Genomic DNA, 21,686 nt, shown 5'->3' with positions numbered 1-21,686 from the left:
ATGACCCTCCGCTGGTTGTCCACCCAACTTTGGAGACACCGTGTGATGGGTCTCCTGATGGCTTTGTGTGTCACCTTGTTACTCATGCTCCTGGCTACTCAGTCATTGCAGCATCCAAGGTAAGGGACTTTCTGTCTGTCTCTCTCTCTCTCCCCACCATTATGTACTGTCTGTAGCTGTAGCTGGTGGTAAAACTAATAGATTTAGCTCAGTGGTTATTGTAACAATGTACCAGAGAAACACAACATATATTTATGTAAATGCATTTACGGATTAAAAAACCTTTTAAATACAGAATTGATTAATGAGGAGTATTTTGTCATGGCATACAGCTAAGCTGCAAAAGTTCTGTAGAGACTATGTTTACCTAGATGTCAGTTGAAATCCTCTCTCTTTCCTTTTTCGAAAGCCACTATTCTGGGCACAAGGGCCATAAGGTGGAGGAGAGGGGAGCACTTTCTGACGATGCTCCTCCTAACACACCCATCCCATCCCACACTGCCCCTAACAGGAGGAAGGAGGTTCAGACCCCCGATCTGCAGCATCAAAGAGACCCCAATGGGTACACCTTTATGAGGACAAGGAGGAGCCCTCCGCCTGTAGCTTTCCTCAAAACACACAAGACTGGAAGCAGCACTGTCCAGAATCTGATGTTCCGCCTTGGGGAGAAGGAGAGCCTCACTTTCGCCTTCCCCTATTACGCATACCAGTTCAGCTACCCAGATAGGTATGGGCACACGACTACTGTCTCCTGTAAGATACGGTTACCTTTATTCATCTGATGAGTAGATCTGTTCTATTGCAATGTTCAGATTATCAATCAAATTTACTGTCAGGTCTGTGGTACATTTGGAGCCCCTCCGTTTGGTGGATATTAACTACAGATAACTTTCACTACTTTAACATGGGTTTTACCTTCCTTATGGCTCCAGGTTCCGAGCAGACTTTGTGGATGAGCTGCCACCGGGTTCCTCTCAGTTCGACATGCTCTGCAGCCACATGCGGCTGGACCTGGGACAGCTGAGACAGGTGATGCCCAGGAACACCATCTACATCACCCTTCTGCGTGATCCTCTACGGACCTTTGAGTCTGTTTTCAGCTACTATACTTCCACTGTACCCGCCTTCACTCTATCCAAAAAGGCAGCTGACACGGCTAACAGGAAGTCAGCCCTCTCGGTCTTCCTGGAGGCCCCAGAGTCCTACTGGGACCCTACAGAACCGGGGAATGGCCTAGCCAGGAACCCTATGAGCTTTGACCTGGGCCTCAGCAGCCAGGAGTGGAACGCGTCCTGGCCCATGGAGCTGGCTCAGCTGGAGGAGGCCTTCCAGCTGGTGATGATCGCTGAGCACTTTGATGAGTCTCTGGTTCTCCTGGGGGCTCTGCTGCAGCTGGAGCCTGAGGAGCTGGCCTATGTGCACCTGAACGTCCGCGCTCCCTCGGACGTCACCCCGCTGGAGGAGGACACCAAGGCCAGGCTCCGGGCCTGGAACAGTCTGGACGTGCTGCTCTACAACTTATTTCTGCAGGTGTTCTGGGAGAAAGCTGAGCAGTATGGCCTGGGGAGACTGAACAGGGAGGTGGCCCTGCTGAGGGCCTCCACACAGAGGCTCAGACAGAAGTGTGTGGCCAGGGGAGGGGTGCCCCCTGGTGAGCTGGAGGACCTGGTCAGGCCCTGGCAGACCGACACAGTCACCATCCTGGGATACGAGGTACGAGGGAACCTGACTCTGCAGGAAGAGGGGCTTTGTGTGCGACTAGTGCTGCCTGAGCTACAGTACCACTCTCACCTCTATTTCCAGCAGTATGGCCATGACATGAGGTCCATACCTACAGACTAATGTGCAGCACTTTCCATTTTAGATTCTACACTGCTCAGAATTCCTCTGCTTTTGATGTATTTTTCCAATAAACAAAAAATACAAACATTGTTAGAGGGTCTCTTTCCATAGAGTATCTTTCCAAATGTTTAACAGATTTTTTTTATGTGGACCTTCTTGTTAAAATACTATAGCGACCTTAATTCAACTCTTAGTGACCTAATCAATAGATAGCCTTGGGGAGGCTAAAAGAGGAATAGTTCAGCCATAATCCGAAAGGAAGTGGCGTATCTCTTTACTAGAAGCTTGAGGCCATTATTTTAGCTATAATCTTTACATTTTTCAGTACAATTTTTCAGATTTTTTGGGTGGGCAGAAAACAAGAGGGGTATCAAACAAATGTATTTATAAAGCCCTTTTTACATTAGCAGGTCACAAAGTGCTTATACAGAAACCCAGCCTAAAACCCCAAACAGCAAGCAATGCAGATGTAGAAGCACAGCAGGGTATCTGTTAAACATGTAATTCAAATTTGTATGGCCTAAACTAAATCCATCTGATGAAGTAGGGTGATTTTTTTTATTTTATTGATAGCTTTTATTGAATGCATTGTGCCACTCACTTTCCATGTAAAAAAAACATTCATTCCGGGAAAAAAAAACAGGGCAAAAGCAACCCCATATTGCCCAGAATGTGCCTCTTAAATTGACTGATGCATATTTTAAGATTAATATTTTATACTCTCCCCACTCAACCACATATAAAACCAATACACACATTTCTAAAACAAATTGATTCCATTCACCAGTTCCATGTGCACGTCCCAAGGTCTAAGGAATCCAATTTCCTAATCCATTCACAGAGCAGACATCCTGTCACATGACGTCAAACAGCAGCTCAGAGCCCAGATTGTCGAGTCTAATGCAGGACAAAGTATTTCAACAAAAGGTTGTAGTGGAGAGGACTATGGGATGAGCAGCCTATCTACACAATGATGAAATAGGGTCAGTCAGTGTCTTTCAGCTGGGCATAGAGTCACCCATGACATGACTTCATGTAGGATCCCTCATGTAGAATAGTAAACAATGAAGTTGAAGGCAGGATATTTAACATAAGAACCTCAAAACCATACTAATATCAGAACCTTAAAATTAAAAACAATTATACAAAAACCTTCATTTAAAAACCTTCTGTTACATTCATCACAACGTCACCTTAAAACAATAAATAATTATCTAAAACGAATAAATACACGAGAATAGTGTCATTGGCCTGTTCTATTCAGCAACACCTCACCAAGCCTAGTTATTGCCTGTGGAGGTTGGGGATAAAGGTTAAATCTGGAGCATGTCCCCCCTTGTCAGTAGTTGCCACTGATAAAGCTCAGTTCAGTAACTATGTGTATGAGTCGGTATATTAATTATGTTCCCTGCTGACCACTCAGGGCACATTAAGTCAGTCTGTTCACAGCACCCTTAGCGGAGTTGCCAACAACCGGATGTTCTGGTTTTCAGGGATACAGCTAATTCAACCTAGCTTAGAACTTTTACGCCTGCTACGTTAGTTCACAATAACACAAACTCATCCATGCTGTTGCTGGTATTGGTCCTTCTCAGCCTCTCCTTGTCCTTTGTCAGGATGTGGGTGATAGAGTTTGGGGGTGCATCGCTCTCATCCTCCTGCCCCCCATCCTGTCCCTGACCCTCTGCAATGGTGAAGATGGGGTACTTTTCTGTTGATGACGAGAGAGCCTGGGGAAGAGAAAGAGATGAGAGAACCATCTCTAGGAGAGCTCTTATATTTCCCCTCATCTCAATGTAACCATTAACCAATGGGCATGACTGTATTACGACATACTGTAAAAGCAATAATGTACATGGCTCCTTGCAACTAAAACATGTCCTGCACCAGTTATACAGCGTACTCTTCATATATGCATATTTGATCACTCAAGAGTAAACAACAGCATCTTGTCCAGGGTTCAAATCCATAGCCAGCCTATTCCCCTGACCAGGACACCACAAATAAAATCAAAGTTTATTGGTCACATGCACGCATTACTTGCAAGCTTTCCTCAACAGTGCAATACCCATTTATACAAATAATAATACACAATAAGTAATACAAAGTAGTAACAAATGAACAATTTTAATGTTTGAAAATATATACACAAAAATAATATACAGTATAGCTCAGATAAATAATAATAAATAGTAGCAGCAATAGTGCCTGTGTGTGTGTGCCCCACATACCGTGCTAACAGCTGAGCACAGTAACTCAAAGTCCTTCTGGCTCTTGGCATACAAGCCTATAGTGCAGCTGGGGTCCATGCGACTGATGGCCATCTTCCTGGGACACTTACAGTGAAACGACTGCAGGGGAGAACAAGGCCCCATTAAGGCGAGAGATTGTGGCGTCAGTGTAGCCCAGTTTCTCGACCGAGATTTTATCTTGATTGTAACACGAAAGTGTTGCCAAACAAGCACAGACAGATTGGTAAATAAGTGGCTTAGTGTTATACTGCTAGACCGAGATACAATCTTGGTCTAGAAGCTGGGCTAGTGTCATGGATATAGAATAATGTATAGGGTTTGCAAACACAGACAGCCAAAACAGGAAGAGAGCACCTTCCATTACCTCTAAGGGGAAGTTATCCTGTGTGATATCCACTGTGGACTGGCTGTAGTGGGGGTCCAAATACAACAGCTGTTCGTCTAGCACAGGAAACATGAGCATGGTCAGAGTGAGGGTACAAGGACTGTAAAAATACAGAATGACAACAGGAAGACCATACACCTACCTTGATGCCCAACGAAGAACAGAGAGTGCTTGGGCTTGCCGCCGATGATTCCAATGCAGCATTCTAACCTCAGGAGGTTCTATGGATAGATAAAAACACAAGCATGATTTACCAATCTCTCACTGTGTTTTGTGGTTGTCAGTGTCTGTGTGCATGTCTCTAGCATGTTACTCTGACTTGACACATACTTTGACACATTTGATGTAGGTGGGGTTGAGGACTTCTCCTCCCAGGCGCACAGGGACCAGGATGATGACAGACTTCCAGGCTGGACTGGGTCCTTTGGAGCCCTCAGATAGAGGTCGCTCACACATTCTCACCACGTCATCTATGTACACTACACAGGGACAGGAACCACATAATGATACCATCTATTACTATAGTCTGATGGGCACCCTGCCAAATAGTGAGAATGAGATAACAAGGGAACACTCACCAGTGCAGTCCTGTGCTACATACACTGTCAGATTGGACACCTCTGCTGATGCTGCTTCAACAGCCTTACTAAAACAAACAGATACCCCACATCACTAAGGGAAGATGTATTGTCCTGAATGCAGATGCCTGGGGGGGGGGGGGGCAGGTTTAGCTTCTTCTAAGTTCTCACCGAAGTATGTGTGCTACAATGGAGGGGCCGTACCAGTCCCCCGCCTTCTTCCCTGAGCTTGTTCCCTGTTCCACCAGCTGGTGCAGCCCGAACGGGGCGATGGGATGGTCCCCAAACCAGGACACCACCCGTCTGTGAGTGACCTCAGTCCGGCTCTCCAGGAAGGACGCTATGCTCTTCCTCCTTCCCTTCTTAGTCACCTCTGGACCCAAGGAGCGAGACTCCTGTACCTCCATGTCATCTTTGGACACATGGTGGGCAGAGAGCCAGGTCCAGCCTGGCAACAATAGAGAGGGACAAGGCTAAGTAGTGATAAACTGTAGTAGTGTGTTACTCAGGAGATACTTTGAGATGCTGCTGGAAACATGTATCTGTATGTATGTGTGTGTGTGTGTGTCCCACATGCACAAGTGTGTTTTTTATTTTACCTGGCGGCAGCAGGTGTAGCAGCAGCCCCTGTGCCAGCAGCATCTGTCCACTGCGCAGCATGCAGCCCCAGCCACTGTCTGTGGTCAGAGAAGAACCATCCAGCTGTGGGAAGCCCCGCCTGTACGTCAGCCACAGCAGAGTGGCAAAGGCCCGGCGAAAGGACTCCCTCTCCACTGACAAAACACAGGACAGACACTGGCCTTGAATATAGAATTGTCTCAAATACAGTTACATACCAGTTTACAATTAGGTGTGAGTCTTTTTAAAAGGGTGGAGTTACCCAACCAACAGGACATCTCTCACCTCCATGACTGAGCAAATAAGACTGTCCAAGCATGGTCAGAGGAGAGGTTTTGCTGAAGCGGGCCTTTGACTTGAATGACCAGCCTGGATGAGGAAAGGAAAACAAACTATAAAATGACAAACAGTAAGTGACTGGTCACTGTTAGGTCAAAAAGGTTCTAGGCACACATACCATATTTGACATTGTTCCATGCTGACACCAACTTGGACTTGAGTCTGCCTCTCTCCTCAGGTTCCTCTGGGTCATCCTGGCTTCCATAAGAGCCCTGAGTTCCCAGAGACACGGTGGAGAGGTGGAACCAATCTTCTGGAGGGTCACCCTCAGGGCTCTGGCCCTCACAGGGAGAACTGGGATTCATGACTACTGGGCTTGACCAACTGTCTGGAGTCTGGAGGTCATTTCCTTATTGCCATAGCAACCTGAGAGTGGACACAGCAATGACTATTCAGCCAAGAAGAAACCTTGATTACCTCAGGGGCAAAGCTCTGATGTAAGCTGAGAGATATTGATTGCACGGAACATAGTAGTACGTTTTTCAAGCCATTTCTCGCGCTGGCTCCACAGTGTCTTAATGTAACTATGATTATGTTCTGACCCCAGTGTAGCTCAGTTTAAACAAGCGTAACGGTAGGGTCAGTATCTTCTGGCAAATAATGGTGGAGCAGCACTTTCTTTTAAGCAGACACTGAAAATGCAGTTACTCACACAATATAACTATATCTGCCTTCGTATGTAACTAGCATCCAACTGTTTAATATACATTGAAAGATTTTATAGCTGGTTAGCCTATATCAGTAGCGAGCTAACAATCTGTGATAAACTGTGTGATAAATCAGCACCTGAATTGTTTAACGTAAGTAATAATATTTGTGTTGACAACCAGCTAACATTACAGGTGACACGCCTAGGATTGAGGTAGCTAGTTACATGTCTCTTAACATTACAGATGAATCGTCAACATTTTTTCCAACATAATGCCAATGGCAAGCACGTTGGCATTCATTTGCCAATGACGAACTTCTTGCTGGCTGAATGTGTTCTAACGTTACATTGGAAAACTATTGCTAACAAAAATATTGTATATTGCTTTCAAATCTTAAACTAACTCAATGCACGCTAGCTATTTGCTAGCTAACTTACATAGCTAGTGAACTAATAGCTAATTGACAGCGAGCTAACGTTATCTAGCTAGCCAACGACGTCCATGTCTTCTTGTATTCTGTAAACAAGCTAACGTTAGCTGTTCTTCTCTCCAGAGCTCTTTATAGCTGGTCGATAATTTGTCCTTTACCTTTATTTACACATGTCATCTTGTTTGTTTCACTTACAAACAAACTACTGTCAACAAAAAACTTGTCTGAATTGGAGCTGACTTTCAAGAACAAGTAATCCCAGATTTACTGAAGTGATTAGCTAGCGGCCTGACTTCCTGTTTGTCTACTTGGCAATCGGCATCGTGATTCGTGATTGGTCAATAAAGGACCAAAGTTTCATTTACTCCATTGATTTACTCCATCATTGCGGCTCGTTCAGCATGACGCAACGTTTTGGAACCTTCAGATATATGCTACGTAGAACAAACATGCCTCTCTGACATATCGAATAAGGAATCATGTAGGCTCTATTCATGAAATGTCTATCTGCAAGGTTGGACAAAGTTTGGCTGAACGTGGCCGCGCTATAGACCCTTCTGAAATCCATTTAGAAGTTTTCGGTCAAAGTTATGGCTCACAACAAGAACACAAACAGGCACATGATAATTGAAGGATTCTCTTTCAGGATTTTATTACACTTTAGGCTTTTTTGCATTGGTTTCATAACAGTGCCTAGGGAATAAAATGACATGGACAACAATGAACTGAGAGAAGTGTCATAAAAAAGTCTAAACTCACACATAAGTCAACATGGACAGAGGCCATGGTGTATTGCAACTCTTATGGAATGACAGAAGTAGAACTGCACAAAATAGGACAACCACACAGATTTGGTAAATTCATTTGTAGATTTACAATTTAGAGATATAAATAACAATTCAAAGAACAATGCACAAGTAAACCATTTGAGAGCAATTGACAAATAATCAAATATAATAAATACAAATAAATAGATAAATACATTTGACACAAAATAAAGTGCAATTTCCACGCACATCCGCTCATACACAACACAAGCTTTTAACTAGCATTCATCTAAATATGAGCTGTTTGTCATCTCCTAAGAGCACTGTATCAGTATCATACGTCTCTCTTTATCGGTCATAATACACACAAAACGTTTTTTCAAACTGTATTTAGACAAACAAACAAGTTTCTAGTAGCTATATGAATGGAATAGTGGTTAAAATAGAAAATCATGAAGATATGAAGGTAATATGTGGGATAAAATCTAATCTTGTGTCATCAAATTGTGAACTGATTATGTGTGAATGACATTTTGACCTCAAATACTATGTTCAGGACAGTCTTGTGATGACCACAAGATGGCAGTCTGATACAGGTATGGGCATGAACATATTCAGTTATGTCACTGATGAGAGTGCTGCCTAGGTCTACGCGGGCTCTCAGATCTGACTAGGAATTCTACATAGAACTTGCATATAATTACACATCACTGTAAACAAGCACTTTTCTTCACACATTACATTATACAACGCTAATTTTGCATACATTGAAAAGGGAGAGTTCTAGCCTATGTTGCCAGAGTACGAGTAAGTCTCAAACAATACTCCCATTTTATAGTATCTATTTCATCACCTGACCACACTTAATTCACACACAGAGACATATGGGTTCCTCTTCTTTAGTTCAATTCATTAGCACTGTATTCATTTCAGAACCTAAATAATTGCACAATTCACAATGCCCACTGGGCACAGACGTCAATTCAACGTCTATTCCATGTTGGTTCAATGTAATTTCATTGAAATTACGTGGAAACAGCATTGATTCAACCAGTGTGTGCCCAGTGGATGGAGTCAATGGAGACAATTCGTAAAACAATATATCTGCTTGCTTGGCTTATTGCAAACCTTTACCTCCCTAACATCCGTTCATGGGTACATTGTAAACTTATTAAGTAGGGGACACACAGGAAAATACCTAAAAAGCCCATTGCATAGTGTCCCTGTGCAAGTTCAGATAGTCTACCTAAATCCAACCAGGACTCAGCCCTTAAAACACTCAAACAAATTCATTCAGCTCTCCTTTAAACAATACAATTCCAAGTTCCACATTTAGCAAGCAGGTCATCATCTTAGTTCAGTTAGCAACACATCTCAATTTGTTACACCAATGCATGTTACACCAATGCAACAATTCTTCTCTCAATATTTTTTCCAGGTACTGTGTGAGAAAAAGAACAAGGTGCTATTTTTGTATTTTAACTGAGTGAAAAGATGGCACTGGAGTTGACGGACATGGGTAATCCTCCTCGTGGTGACAGACTGTGACAGAAGCCTGCCTATAGGCATGCTGTTTACATTGGGAATGTGTGGGGGCTGTTGACATGATGTTCACAGTGTTCACTACCATCAGGTCTGTTGGATTTTTTTCCTCATCTCTTTAAATATTCTCTTTCATCTCTCATGTACAATTTGGAACATGCAAGAAGACACGCTTTTACTATATACATTACACATACAGTACATACAGTTGAAGTCGGATGTTTACATACACTTAGGTTTTTCAACCACTCCACAAATTTCTTGTTAACAAACTATAGTTTTGGCACGACACAAGTAATTCTTCCAACAATTGTTTACAGACAGATTATTTCACTTATAATTCACTGTATCACAATTCCAGTGGATCAGAAGTTTAAATACACTAGGTTGACTGTGCCTTTAAACAGCCTGGAAAATTCCAGAAAATGATGTCATGGCATTAGAAGCTTCTGATTGGCTAATTGACATCATTTGACTCAATTGGAGGTGTACCTGTGGATGTATTTCAAGGCCTACCTTCAAACTCAGTGCCTCTTTGCTTGACATCATGGGAAAATCAAAAGAAATCAGCCAAGACCTCAGAAAAAAATGGTAGACCTCCACAAGTCTGGTTCATCCTTGGGAGCAATTTCCAAACGCCTGAAGGTACCACGTTCATCTGTACAAACAATAGTACGCAAGTATAAACACCATGGGACCACGCAGCCGTCATACCGCTCAGGAAGGAGACGCGTTCTGTCTCCTAGAGATGAACGTACTTTGGTGCGAAAAGTGCAAACCAATCCCAGAACAACAGCAAAGGACCTTGTGAAGATGCTGGAGGAAACAGGTACAAAAGTATCTATATCCACAGTAAAACTAGTCCTATATCGACATAACCAGAAAGGCCGCTCAGCAAGGAAGAAGCCACTGCTCCAAAACCGCCATGAAAAAGCCAGACTACGGTTTGCAACTGCACATGGGGACAAAGATCGTACTTTTTGGAGAAATGTCCTCTGGTCTGATGAAACAAAAATAGAACTGTTTGGCCATAATGACCATCGTTATGTTTGGAGGAAAAAGTTGGTTGCTTGCAAGCCGAAGAACCCCATCCCAACCGTGAAGCATGGGGGTGGCAGCATCATGCTGTGCTGGTGCTTTGCTGCAGGAGGGTCTTGTGCACTTCACAAAATAGATGGCATCATGAGGAAGGAAAATGATGTGGATATATTGAAGCAACATCTCAAGACATCAGTCAGGAAGTTAAAGGTTGGTCGCAAATGGGTCTTACAATTGGACAATGACCCCAAGCATACTTCCAAAGTTGTGGCAAAATAGCTTAAGGACTAGGATTTACTAGGATTAAATGTCAGGAATTGTGAAAAACTGAGTTTAAATGTATTTAGCTAAGGTGTATATAAACTTCCGACTTCAACTGTACATACAACACACATTTGAGAACAGCATTAAAGCACATTCCTCCACATATTCTTGTTTTATCTACAGGTCTGTATTTTCTATATATTTGGTGTGTGTTTTTTAGGCGTACATGTTTTTGTCCCTTTTTTGAGGGTGCCCCATTCTGTGCCTGATATGGTGGCATGATATTCCGATCATAAAGTATTTTCTGGGAGATCCCAGGTTTGTCCCTCGCTCGCAGATCAGAAGTGGTGCTTACCTGAATTCCTTGTGTTTGCCTTTTCAGGCTGAGCTGAGCCGACAGGACTTGGAGATGTCCCCTGGGTCCCCCGTCGACTACCTCCAGACGGAGCCTCAGACTTTCCTGCTGAACTTCCCCGTTTCTCCTCAACGCCCTTGGGCCCTTCCTGGGATCCCATCTTCATAGGCCCCAGCACGTTTTTGGCCACACTGGTCAGCTGAGTCACAAAGCTTGCCTTGTCACCAGGGGAGACAGGGCGTGACTTGCTGGAGCAGGGGGAGGCAGCGGTGGAGGAGGGGGACATGGGGTTCTCCTCCACCACCTCCAGGTGACTCCTCTCCTCCCTGGCCTCTCGGTAGCTACTCGACGGAACTGAAACCTTGTCTGCTCTGGATTTTGTTGAAGCTGGACCTGGGCCTATGGCAAGAGGGGATGGGGCTGGGGTTGGGGCTGGTGCTTGGGTTGGGACTGGAGGAGCAGGTCCTTTAACCCTGGTCTCAGTGGCTTTGTCAATGCCCCCCATCCTTCCTTTCAAAGTGGCCTCTTTCATCTGTGTGTCTTTACTTGGCTTGGCCACCTCTGTAGCTCCCGCCCTCTGTGTAGTGGCTTTGTCTGGGCCCACACTCCCTTTCTCCTCACTCTTCTCCTGGCTTTTGCTTACTGGGGTGGTGTCTGTCTGGACAGCCTGGTGTTTACGCTCCTGGGAGAGCGGACTCTGGGTTGTGGCCTGGTCTGGGGCCTTCTCAGTGGGTTTAGGGCCTCCACTGGCTGTCTCAGAGCTTGGAGCACTGGAGCTTAGAGGTTTGTCTGCTGGGCTGGACTTGGCCCCTGGAGTGGAGGGGGTTGACGCTGGGCTAGGCTGGGCCTCACCTGGTACTGGGGAGGCTTTTCTCTTCAGAGTCTCAAAAGGGGTTAATGTCTTAGCTGTCTCACCAGCGCTGGTCTTGGGCTCCACTTTAACAGGTGTGCTGTCAGTGTGAGGGTCAGATGCTGTAGTCTGGGCAGCTCTCTCCCTCCCTGTCAGCAGTGTGTCCCGGCTCAGGGGCGACTCCTGCCTCCCCGGCCTCCTTGCAGGCTTCAGGCACCCTGTCTCTCCAACCGTGGGGGGAGAGGGGGAGGAGGAAGATGAGGGAGAGGGGGGAACGGGCCCGTTCTCTCCCTCCATCTCTAGCAGACTCTGCAGGCTGTGCTCGCAGTTGAAAGACTCCCTCCTGTAGTCCCCATGTGACACCTCCAGGCTGTGCTTACGCATCGACACCCCCCCTGCAAGGGGCGAGGAAGATGACGATGAAGATGAAGAGGAGGGCAGGATGGGCGCGCCCAGTTTCTCTGACGACTGAACCCGCTGTAGCAAGGGTGAGCGGGGGGGCTCTGCGCTTTTGGGCCTGGGACGGGCCACAGGGGGAGAGGAGTGGAGCTTGACTGGGAAGGCCTGGGTGGTGTTGGAACTACCCACCATGTGGCCAGACGGGGGTGGGGGGGAGGAGGTGGTGGGGGAGGGTGTGTGGGCCAGGGGGGACAGGGGGATGTTGCCAGCTGACTTGCAGCGGGCTGAGCGGTACTGGCGGTGCAGCTTGGGGGAGAGGCCGTGCAGGGAGCTGGGTCTCATGTGTTGGGAAGCAGCCGGGGAGTTAGGGGTGCTGGAGACTGGAGAGCTGCTCTGAGAAGAGTTGCCTGAGGAGTGAAGAGGAGACATACAGCAATCATTCAAACTGTATTATTTTGTTATGTGAGTGTGCAGATGCTAAGAGGAGTGTTGTACAGTAATGTAGGTAGAGTAATGCCCTTCATACTGACCCAGGTAGGTGGAGTCGGGGGTGGAGCGGTAGCTCTGTGTGGGGGAGCGGGAAGAGAGGCTGTGGGTGGGGGAGCCTGGGAGGCTGTCCCCTGATGAGAGAGAGCGGTTCAGAGAGGACAGGCTGCGGCTGGTGTGGAGCAGGTTCGACTGCTTGGTGATCTTCCTGAACAACGAGCTGCGCTTCTTACTTAGAGTGAGAAGGGAAGGGAACAGAGAGAGGTGGGAGGATGAGAGGAGAGAGAGAGAGTTCGAAAAACAGAGTCACTGACATTGATTTGTACAGCGCTCATCTGAAATCCTAGTGTAGCCGACACAGCTGCTGTGCAGAGAAACCCACTTATACCTTTCTTGTCCCTCCTTGGCCCCTGTCTTCTTGTTGCGCCGTGCCATCTTAGACTTGTAGCTGGACTTGCGGGCAGGACCAATCTTGATGGAGGTGTTTTCAAAGGGCGTGGTGGTCACTGTCACTTTGTTTCCACTCTGGAGAAACAACGGAAACAAAAAACGTACAGTGTATGTTAGGCTTCACCTGTATTCTATACTCTAGGAGAAAAACACACCTGGTTTCTTTCCTCTCCTCTCACCTTCAGAATGAGCTCCACCACCTCAGTGTGCACCAGCCCGTGGACAGACTCCCCGTTCACGTGAGTGATGAGGTCACCAGCACAGAGTCCCACCTCCTGGGCAGGGCCTCCGTCCTCCACATGCTGTGATTGATACAGATCAACATCAATCAAACAAGTCATCATGCTATTGGACAAGTCTCTGTTTTTCCACTGCAATTATAGCACTGCTTTGTTATGATACAGAACTTCTTCAATAGAGTAATGTTTACTTAACACTGCTTTCTCCATATAAACGAACAGAGAACATAGCATCTCTTTCGTTGTCTCACCCAGACCATGTGGTGTACGCTGTAGACATCACTGTCTCCCATGTAGACTCGAATGGCTAGGAGGGTGAAACCGTATTTCTTCCCAGAGCGGTGGATGGTGATGGGCGAACGCAGCACGTTGACCGTGGGTGAGTAGTCTCGGCTGGGGGAGGAGTCTCGAGACGACAGGTCGGAGGAGATGGATCGAGGAGACATGGGGCTGGCCAGAGGGGACGTACCATGCTGCTCCACTGAGGAGGGGGGAGAGAATCACAGGAATAAAGTGTGAGAAAAAACATCTGAATAAGTCAATTGAAGGTCAAAGCAATATACAGTCTATAAGAAATATACTATTTTCCAAACAAGTCTGTTTTACTGTTTAACATTAATATTGTCATTAGCAACAGACTGCCCCACTCTCCTCACACTCTCTTGCCTTCCAGCTCCTCACCTGTAGGTATGATGACAGACAGGGCTGTGGTGGAGGCAGACTTGATGACCTTGGTCACGGGTCGCGAGTTGCATTTCTCTCCCTCAGCTGAGAGCTGGCTGTGGCGGACCCTCCTCAGGACCAGTTCGTTGGTGGCCCGGGACCCCTGGGGCTCTGTGGCCCCAGCAGTCACAGTACTGCTGGGGCTGGGGATGGCTCCCACTGGTACATCTGCTGGCCTCAGCAGTTTGTCTGGAGCAGAGCAGAAAGATGGAGGAATAATATAATGTAGGTCAAGCCAGGATTCATCCATTATCCAATGGCAAATGCCCTCACCTCCAGCAGTCAACACGTTACCCTCCCTTTCCTTCCTAAAATCCCCCTGGCTGGATGTGGTGCCCATGGATGTGGTGCCCATGGCCCCCTCCAGAGAGGTGCCCCTGGCCTTGACCGGGGGCTGTCGGGTGGGCACGGGCAGGTCAGGGTCGGCCTCTAGTGGGGAGGCGAAGCGGTGAGTGTCCATGAGGGCAGAAAAGCGTCGCCGGGCCCCAGATGGAGGACTGGAGTCACTCTCAGTGAAGGAGGACTCTGAGCACGACAGTCGCTTCCTACACACAACAACACAGCACAGAATTTATTTATTGTATTTATGAAAAAAACTATGACTAATGATAATGAGAGCCTTGATAATGAGGACCAACAATGTCACGTTTCCTACTTGTTAAGCAAGGTAAGGCACTAGTACTAGTCAGAGCACAGTAATGGTCATACTCACATCTCAGGAGATCCTGTCCTCCAGCTCTTATCTCTCAAGGTCAGGCTGCCCAGGCTCTCTCTCTTTGCCACCCAGTCCTCCCTGGGTCCCTTGTGCTCCCGCCGGGTCACTGTCGGGGGCTTGTGCTCCAGCTGGGACAGGTGCTCCATGCTGCTGTACACCTGTAGTTCCCAACAGAGAGAGGGTGCATAAGCTTTCAGCACCCACAGAGGAAAAAAATACTAATTTTCCCATGATTCTTTGTTTTAAAATGGGTTCATTGGCACAATTAGCTTTCAGAGTTTAGTCAAGAAGGGGAGATCTGAGCAGAAAGAGACATATGTCTGAGGCATGTGTGTCAATAAAATCCAAGGTTACGAAATAGGTTCTTTCATGACTTAGTCTACCATGTGTGATAGTCACATAAAGTCAGTTGACTCAGTTAACACAGTGTGTGTAAAGGATTATGAGATTTATTGACAGGCTTTAGAGAAGACACGTTTACTTGGCCTAGACTGGTACAATGAGGAGCATCAAGTTCATCTAGTTCAGCAAGGAGTGTTGGAGAAGGGAGGTGAGACAGAAGAACTGATTAGGCCGAAGTATAGGTTTTACCGTAAACTTCAATTAATAGCCCGGGCATTTATTTGCTTGAATCACTGAACACAACAGGTGCTTATTAGAGACAGGCTTCTATTTGAGTCAGGTGTCTATTTCCTTAATGCAGACAGCTTTTGCTTATTTACAGTGAGGGAAAAAAGCATTTGATCCCCTGCTTATTTTGTACTTTTGCCCACTGACAAAGACATGATCAGTCTATAATTTTAATGGTAGGTTTATTTGAACAGTGAGAGACAGATTACAACAAAAAAATCCAGAAAAACGCATGTCAAAAATGTTATAAATTGATTTGCATTTTAATGAGGGAAATAAGTATTTGACCCCTATGCAAAACATGACTTAGTACTTGGTGGAAAAACCCTTTTTGGCAATCACAGAGGTCAGATGTTTCTTGTAGTTGACCACCAGGTTTGCACACATCTCAGGAGGGATTTTGTTCCACTCCTCTTTGCAGATCTTCTCCAAGTCATTAAGGTTTCGAGGCTGACGTTTGGCAACTCGAACCTTCAGCTCCCTCCTCAGATTTTCTATGGGATTAAGGTCTGGAGACTGGCTAGGCCACTCCAGGACCTTAATGTGCTTCTTCTTGAGCCACTCCTTTGTTGCCTTGGCCGTGTGTTTTGGGTCATTGTCATGCTGGAATACCCATCCACGACCCATTTTCAATGCCCTGGCTGAGGGAAGGTTCTCACCCAAGATTTGACGGTACATGGCCCCGTCCATCGTCCCTTTGATGCGGTGAAGTTGTCCTGTCCCCTTAGCAGAAAAACACCCCCAAAGCATAATGTTTTCACCTCATGTTTGACGGTGGGGATGGTGTTCTTTGGGTCATAGACAGCATTCCTCCTCCTCCAAACATGGCGAGTTGAGTTGATGCCAAAGAGCTCCATTTTGGTCTCATCTGACCACAACACTTTTACCCAGTTCTCCTCTGAATCATTCAGATGTTCATTGGCAAACTTCAGACGGCCCTGTATATGTGCTTTCTTGAGCAGGGGGACCTTGCTGGCGCTGCAGGATTTCAGTCCTTCACGGCGTAGTGTGTTACCAATTGTTTTCTTGGTGACTATGGTCCCAGCTGCCTTGAGAGATTGACAGTTATTTTGTGTTTCTTCCATTTGCAAATAATCACACCAACTGTTGTCACCTTCTCACCAAGCTGCTTGCCGATGGTCTTGTAGCCCATTCCAGCCTTGTGTAAGTCTACAATATTGTCCCTGATATCCTTGGAGAGCTCTTTGGTCTTGGCCATGGTGGAGAGTTTGGAATCTGATTGATTGATTGCTTCTGTGGACAGGTGTCTTTTATACAGGTAACAAGCTGAGATTAGGAGCACTCCTTTTAAGAGTGTGCTCCTAATCTCAGCTCGTTACCTGTATAAAAGACACCTGGGAGCCAGAAATATTTCTGATTGAGAGGGGGTCAAATACTTATTTCCCTCATTAAAATGCAAATCAATTTATAACATTTGACATGCGTTTTTCTGGATTTTGTTGTTGTTATTCTGTCTCTCACTGTTCAAATAAACCTACCATTAAAATTATAGACTGATCATTTCTTTGTCAGTGGGCAAATGCACAAAATCAGCAGGGGATCAACAACTTTTTTCCCTCACTGTATATAGTTAATTCTTTAATTCCAGCATTCACTTCCAGCATTTTAATCAATTTATTCATTTCCTGCACTAATGTGTTAATGTGTTCCTGCACACACTGTGCCACGTTTCTTTTGTCTTAGTATGCCTCTAATAAAAAACAAAAAATTAAAACCATTGACAGAATAATTATTCTCCATTTTGACTGTGCATTTGTTCGGCAGTTCTTACGTTCGCCACTAGAGCGATCAGCTGATTTCTGGGGGGGGTCTGTACTCCCGAAGTTGTTGACTGTTTTTGTGCTTGTCAGTTAGCTAGCTAGCAGTTCTCATCTGTTAGTAGCCAATGGCTAGCAGTTTCTTACTGCCGATAAAAACTGATGATTGCCATCCTTTTTTCGAGTCATTACTGAATTATTTAATGTAACATATCAAACATTAAACCTCGTAAACAATTCATGGTAATGTTGTAAACAACTCATTTAGACCCAGCGTTGATTTGAAACAGCCGTTTATTTGCTGAAATGTGTGCCGATGGCCGGCTATTAAAAGGGACAGGCGGCTATTTGAGACAGCGTTTAATTGAAGTTTTAAGGTACGTTTAAGGATGAGTAAGTGTAGAGTTTGACCTTGCTGAAGCGAGGGGAGCAGGAGGAGAAACGGCGGATCTCGACAGGTTCATCATCATTGGTGTCGTCCTCATCATAAGAGTGGACGTGGTGGTAGCGGTCCGAGCGGGCTGGGGACGGAGTAGGACAGGGTGTTACACACATACAAATGCAAACAGACAAATAGCATGGACAAGTGCATCAAAGCTCCAAACACAGCTAGTTCTTATCTCTATCCCTTATGCCAGTGGTATTCAATGTCGGGGTTGCGACCGAACAGCAGTAATTTTTTTAGGAACAAAAAATTAAGAGTAAATATTGTTGTATGGGACATAAACAAACCTTTTTGAGTAATATAATTTTATTGAGTATATGTATTGGTTTCTTAGATAAGAGATTCAAATGTTATTGAAGGTTATTTGTTAATTTAAAAATCAACATTTACCGATTAAGGTTTTGTCATTAGATTAGGGGTGGAGTGGGCTGGGGTCACGAAAAATGGTTGCAAAAAAATGGGGTCCCCAGAAATTCTGGAGAAGAGAATGGTGTCCCCGCTGAATTATTTTAAATACCACTGCCTTATGGTGATTCTATACATTAAGAATGCAACGAGTCAGCACAGTTCCCCTCCATGTAGCCAGGGGGCAGTGCAGTTAGAGAGAGACTCACTGTCAAAGTAGCTGGTATCCTCCTCTGACTCTAGGTGGGGGATGAACTCAGCCTTCTGTCTCAGCAGACTGTTCCAGTCCAGTTCAGTGAAGAACGAGTGCTGCTTCACCTCAAATGCACCGCCTGGGGCAGCGAGAGAGAGAGAGAATGAAAGGGGGAGGGGGAGAGAGAGAGAGGGAGAGAGAGATAAGATGTGTGTTGTTGAGTGAATCTATATTTTCACTATGAATAGGTAGTTTGGTCCATCTCTGTTACAGCATACGTTTGATGTTAAGCATGTTGTCAACATGGAAGTGTATGCAGACCTGTGCCCAGTCGGACCAGTGGGTTGGTCTGAAGTAGAGTAGAGATCAGATGCTGAGCATCAGTAGGAAGAGCCTCATCACCTTCTGGCCACACTATGTCATCTACAAGAGACAGACAGAGATAAGTTGCATTGGACAATGTAGAAGTGAGAAATATGGCTTCAAAATGGCTGCAAGATGCTGCTCAAAGAACCCACTAACCCCCAACCTCTCACCTGTGATGACCTGTCCAAAGAGCTCCTCAGGTGTGTCTCCAAAGAAAGGCACACAGCCCACCAGAAACTCATAGAGGATGATGCCCATAGCCCACCAGTCCACTGGCTTCCCATAGCCCTGTCTCAGGATCACCTCCGGGGCAATGTACTCTGGCGTGCCACACACCTGATGGAGGACAGAACCACAGAGCTCCTATGAGAGGTTCTATATTCATATCTATGGATAAAACACTATTGGTGAGATGCTAAGGCCAGTCTCACTCAGAATGTGAGTGGGAGACACGTGTGGCCAATACACGTTTCTGCCAAACTGAGGGGATCAATGCGAGAATGCCAGGATGAAACATGAAAGCTCTGGACGTTGTGTTTTCATGTGCAGATGGGTATTCATCAAATTCTAACAGATCTGTGAGAAAGCCGAGCCAATAAATAATTGGGGATTTAATTGAAGCAGTACCATTCAAAGGGTGGGAAAAAACAAAAAATCTGAAAAGACAGCTGATTATAATAACTGAGGAATATTTGGTTATCATTTTGTTAGATGTTGATCATTTCATTTCTTTATGCTTTGACAACTATATGCACATATTTATAAATTCAGCATTTATTAATTAATTTGTCTAGAAATAAATAAATCAAAAAGTGATTCGGTATAGTTTCTTTCTGTCTGAATGGTTATGGAAAATGTAGAAATTAAAATACACAGCTCAAAAAAATAAAGGGAACACTTAAACAACACAATGTAACTCCAAGTCAATCACACTTCTGTGAAATCAAACTGTCCACTTAGGAAGCAACACTGATTGACAATACATTTAACATGCTGTTGTGCAAATGGAATAGACAACAGGTGGAAATTATAGGCAATTAGCAAGACACCCCCAATAAAGGACTGGTTTTGCAGGTGGTGACCACAGACCACTTCTCAGTTCCTATGCTTCCTGGCTGATGTTTTGGTCACTTTTGAATGCTGGTGGTGCTTTCACTCTAGTGGTAGCATGAGACGGAGTCTACAACCCACACAAGTGGCTCAGGTAGTGCAGCTCATCCAGGATGGCACATCAATGCGAGCTGTGGCAAGAAGGTTTGCTGTGTCTGTCAGCGTAGAGTCCAGAGCATGGAGGCGCTACCAGGAGACAGGCCAGTACATCAGGAGACGTGGAGGAGGCCGTAGGAGGGCAACAACCCAGCAGCAGGACTGCTACCTCCGCCTTTGTGCAAGGAGGAGCAGGAGGAGCACTGCCAGAGCCCTGCAAAATGACCTCCAGCAGGCCACAAATGTGCATGTGTCTGCTCAAACGGTCAGAAACAGACTCCATGAGGGTGGTATGAGGGCCCGACGTCCACAGATGGGGGTTGTGCTTACAGCCCAACACTGTGCAGGACGTTTGGCATTTGCCAGAGAACACCAAGATTGGCAAATTCGCCACTGGTGCTCTGTGCTCTTCACAGATGAAAGCAGGTTCACACTGAGCACATGTGACAGACGTGACAGAGTCTGGAGACGCCGTGGAGAACGTTCTGCTGCCTGCAACATCCTCCAGCATGACCGGTTTGGTGGTGGGTCAGTCATGGTGTGGGGTGGCATTTCTTTGGGGGGCCGCACAGCCCTCCATGTGCTCGCCAGAGGTAGCCAGACTGCCATTAGGTACCGAGATGAGATCCTCAGACCCCTTGTGAGACCATATGCTGGTGCGGTTGGCCCTGGGTTCCTCCTAATGCAAGACAGTGCTAGACCTCATGTGGCTGGAGTGTGTCAGCAGTTCCTGCAAGAGGAAGGCATTGATGCTATGGACTGGCCCGCCCGTTCCCCAGACCTGAATCCAATTGAGCACATCTGGGACATCATGTCTCGCTCCATCCACCAACGCCACGTTGCACCACAGACTGTCCAGGAGTTGGCGGGTGCTTTAGTCCAGGTCTGGGAGGAGATCCCTCAGGAGACCATCCGCCACCTCATCAGGAGCATGCCCAGGCATTGTAGGGAAGTCATACAGGCACGTGGAGGCCACACACACTACTGAGCCTCATTTTGACTTGTTTTAAGGACATTACATCAAAGTTGGATCAGCCTGTAGTGTGGTTTTCCACTTTAATTTTGAGGGTGACTCCAAATCCAGACCTCCATGGGTTGATAAATTTGATTTCCATTGATCATTTTTGTGTGATTTTGTTGTCAGCACATTCAACTATGTAAAGAAAAAAGTATTTAATAAGATTATTTCATTCATTCAGATCTAGGATGTGTTATTTTAGTGTTCCCTTTATTTTTTTGTGCAGTGTATATTACTGCAAAGTCGTTGTGTATACTGTGGTGGTTATAGGTTTCTCTGCTCTATATACAGTGCACACCTGTTTGTCTAGGAACTCCCTGGTGTCCTTCTCGATGTGTCCCTCATACAGGTTGGTGGTGAGGCTCATCAGACCCATCTTAGACAGGCCGAAGTCAGTCAGTTTGATGTGCCCCATGGAAGTGATCAGAAGACTGGGGACAGACAGATCAAAGGTTACCTGAAACACTCTTCATGTTTGTAATATAATCAAACTTTGAGTTCACCCCAATGAGTCCCATCTGATAATTGTTCAATGCCAACACAAGTGAGGTCTTACTTGTCTGGTTTGAGGTCGCGGTGCACAATGCCATAGTTGTGGATGTACTCCAGCGCCAGGACGGTCTCTGCAAAGTACATGCGCGCCATCTCCACAGGCAATGCCCCAATGTTTTTCAGCAGGGTGGCACAGTCTCCCCCTGGCAACAGATAATACGTGATCAGACT

At 45.8% G+C, this 21,686-nt stretch overlaps 3 protein-coding genes across 5 annotated transcripts in view; 1 reads left to right on the top strand and 2 right to left on the bottom strand.

Annotated features, from left to right (window-relative positions):
- LOC311150028 (galactose-3-O-sulfotransferase 2-like) lies at positions 1-1,842 on the top strand (the record flags this gene model as incomplete). The annotated part of the gene is made up of 3 exons (XM_084187272.1): positions 1-119; positions 410-727; positions 933-1,842. 3 exons carry the CDS (start codon positions 1-3, stop codon positions 1,840-1,842), a joined length of 1,347 nt encoding a protein of 448 aa, XP_084043398.1.
- A 369-nt stretch (positions 1,843-2,211) lies between these two features.
- Positions 2,212-7,411, bottom strand: LOC311149988 (cysteine protease atg4da-like). 3 transcript variants are annotated; one of them, XM_084187218.1, is made up of 11 exons: positions 7,253-7,400; positions 6,133-6,380; positions 5,961-6,044; positions 5,657-5,830; positions 5,229-5,505; positions 5,058-5,125; positions 4,810-4,958; positions 4,622-4,700; positions 4,459-4,535; positions 4,074-4,193; positions 2,212-3,572 (listed from the first exon to the last, which is right to left on the bottom strand). In XM_084187218.1, exons 2-11 carry the CDS (start codon positions 6,317-6,319, stop codon positions 3,387-3,389), a joined length of 1,401 nt encoding a protein of 466 aa, XP_084043344.1. In that variant the 5' UTR covers positions 6,320-6,380; positions 7,253-7,400; the 3' UTR covers positions 2,212-3,386. The 3 variants fall into 3 exon arrangements, with proteins under 3 accessions (XP_084043344.1, XP_084043343.1, XP_084043345.1); XM_084187217.1 differs by having other exon boundaries at positions 2,213-3,572; positions 6,133-6,402; positions 7,102-7,411; XM_084187219.1 differs by having other exon boundaries at positions 2,213-3,572; positions 7,102-7,387.
- Positions 7,412-11,043: 3,632 nt separating this feature from the next.
- The window catches only part of LOC311139287 (microtubule-associated serine/threonine-protein kinase 1-like), a gene marked incomplete at both ends in the record, with an annotated part of 91,908 nt that continues 81,265 nt past the window's right edge, over positions 11,044-21,686 (bottom strand). The window contains 14 exons of the mRNA XM_084174173.1: positions 11,044-12,716; positions 12,840-13,027; positions 13,184-13,320; positions 13,425-13,547; positions 13,736-13,965; positions 14,166-14,396; positions 14,481-14,752; positions 14,920-15,080; positions 17,742-17,851; positions 18,390-18,512; positions 18,695-18,796; positions 18,910-19,075; positions 21,262-21,394; positions 21,520-21,658. Coding sequence (XP_084030299.1) covers positions 11,044-12,716; positions 12,840-13,027; positions 13,184-13,320; positions 13,425-13,547; positions 13,736-13,965; positions 14,166-14,396; positions 14,481-14,752; positions 14,920-15,080; positions 17,742-17,851; positions 18,390-18,512; positions 18,695-18,796; positions 18,910-19,075; positions 21,262-21,394; positions 21,520-21,658 — 3,788 coding nt within the window. The remainder of the gene's footprint in view (positions 12,717-12,839; positions 13,028-13,183; positions 13,321-13,424; positions 13,548-13,735; positions 13,966-14,165; positions 14,397-14,480; positions 14,753-14,919; positions 15,081-17,741; positions 17,852-18,389; positions 18,513-18,694; positions 18,797-18,909; positions 19,076-21,261; positions 21,395-21,519; positions 21,659-21,686) is intronic.

The sequence above is a fragment of the Coregonus lavaretus genome, assembly GCF_964263955.1.
Source record: "Coregonus lavaretus genome assembly, chromosome: 2".
Taxonomy (NCBI): domain Eukaryota; kingdom Metazoa; phylum Chordata; class Actinopteri; order Salmoniformes; family Salmonidae; genus Coregonus; species Coregonus lavaretus.
This window is presented reverse-complemented; position numbering and strand designations above follow the sequence as displayed.

Bases quoted from the DNA above. Each gene is read 5' to 3' on its own strand.
- LOC311149988 (XM_084187217.1), bottom strand. From the start codon at position 6,319: ATGAATCCCAGTTCTCCCTGTGAGGGCCAGAGCCCTGAGGGTGACCCT. The intron at 5,126-5,228 runs GTGAGAACTTAG...TGTTTGTTTTAG, and splicing joins ATTGTAGCACACATACTTCG to TAAGGCTGTTGAAGCAGCAT. The intron at 4,194-4,458 runs GTAATGGAAGGT...TCTCCCCTGCAG, and splicing joins AGGATAACTTCCCCTTAGAG to TCGTTTCACTGTAAGTGTCC.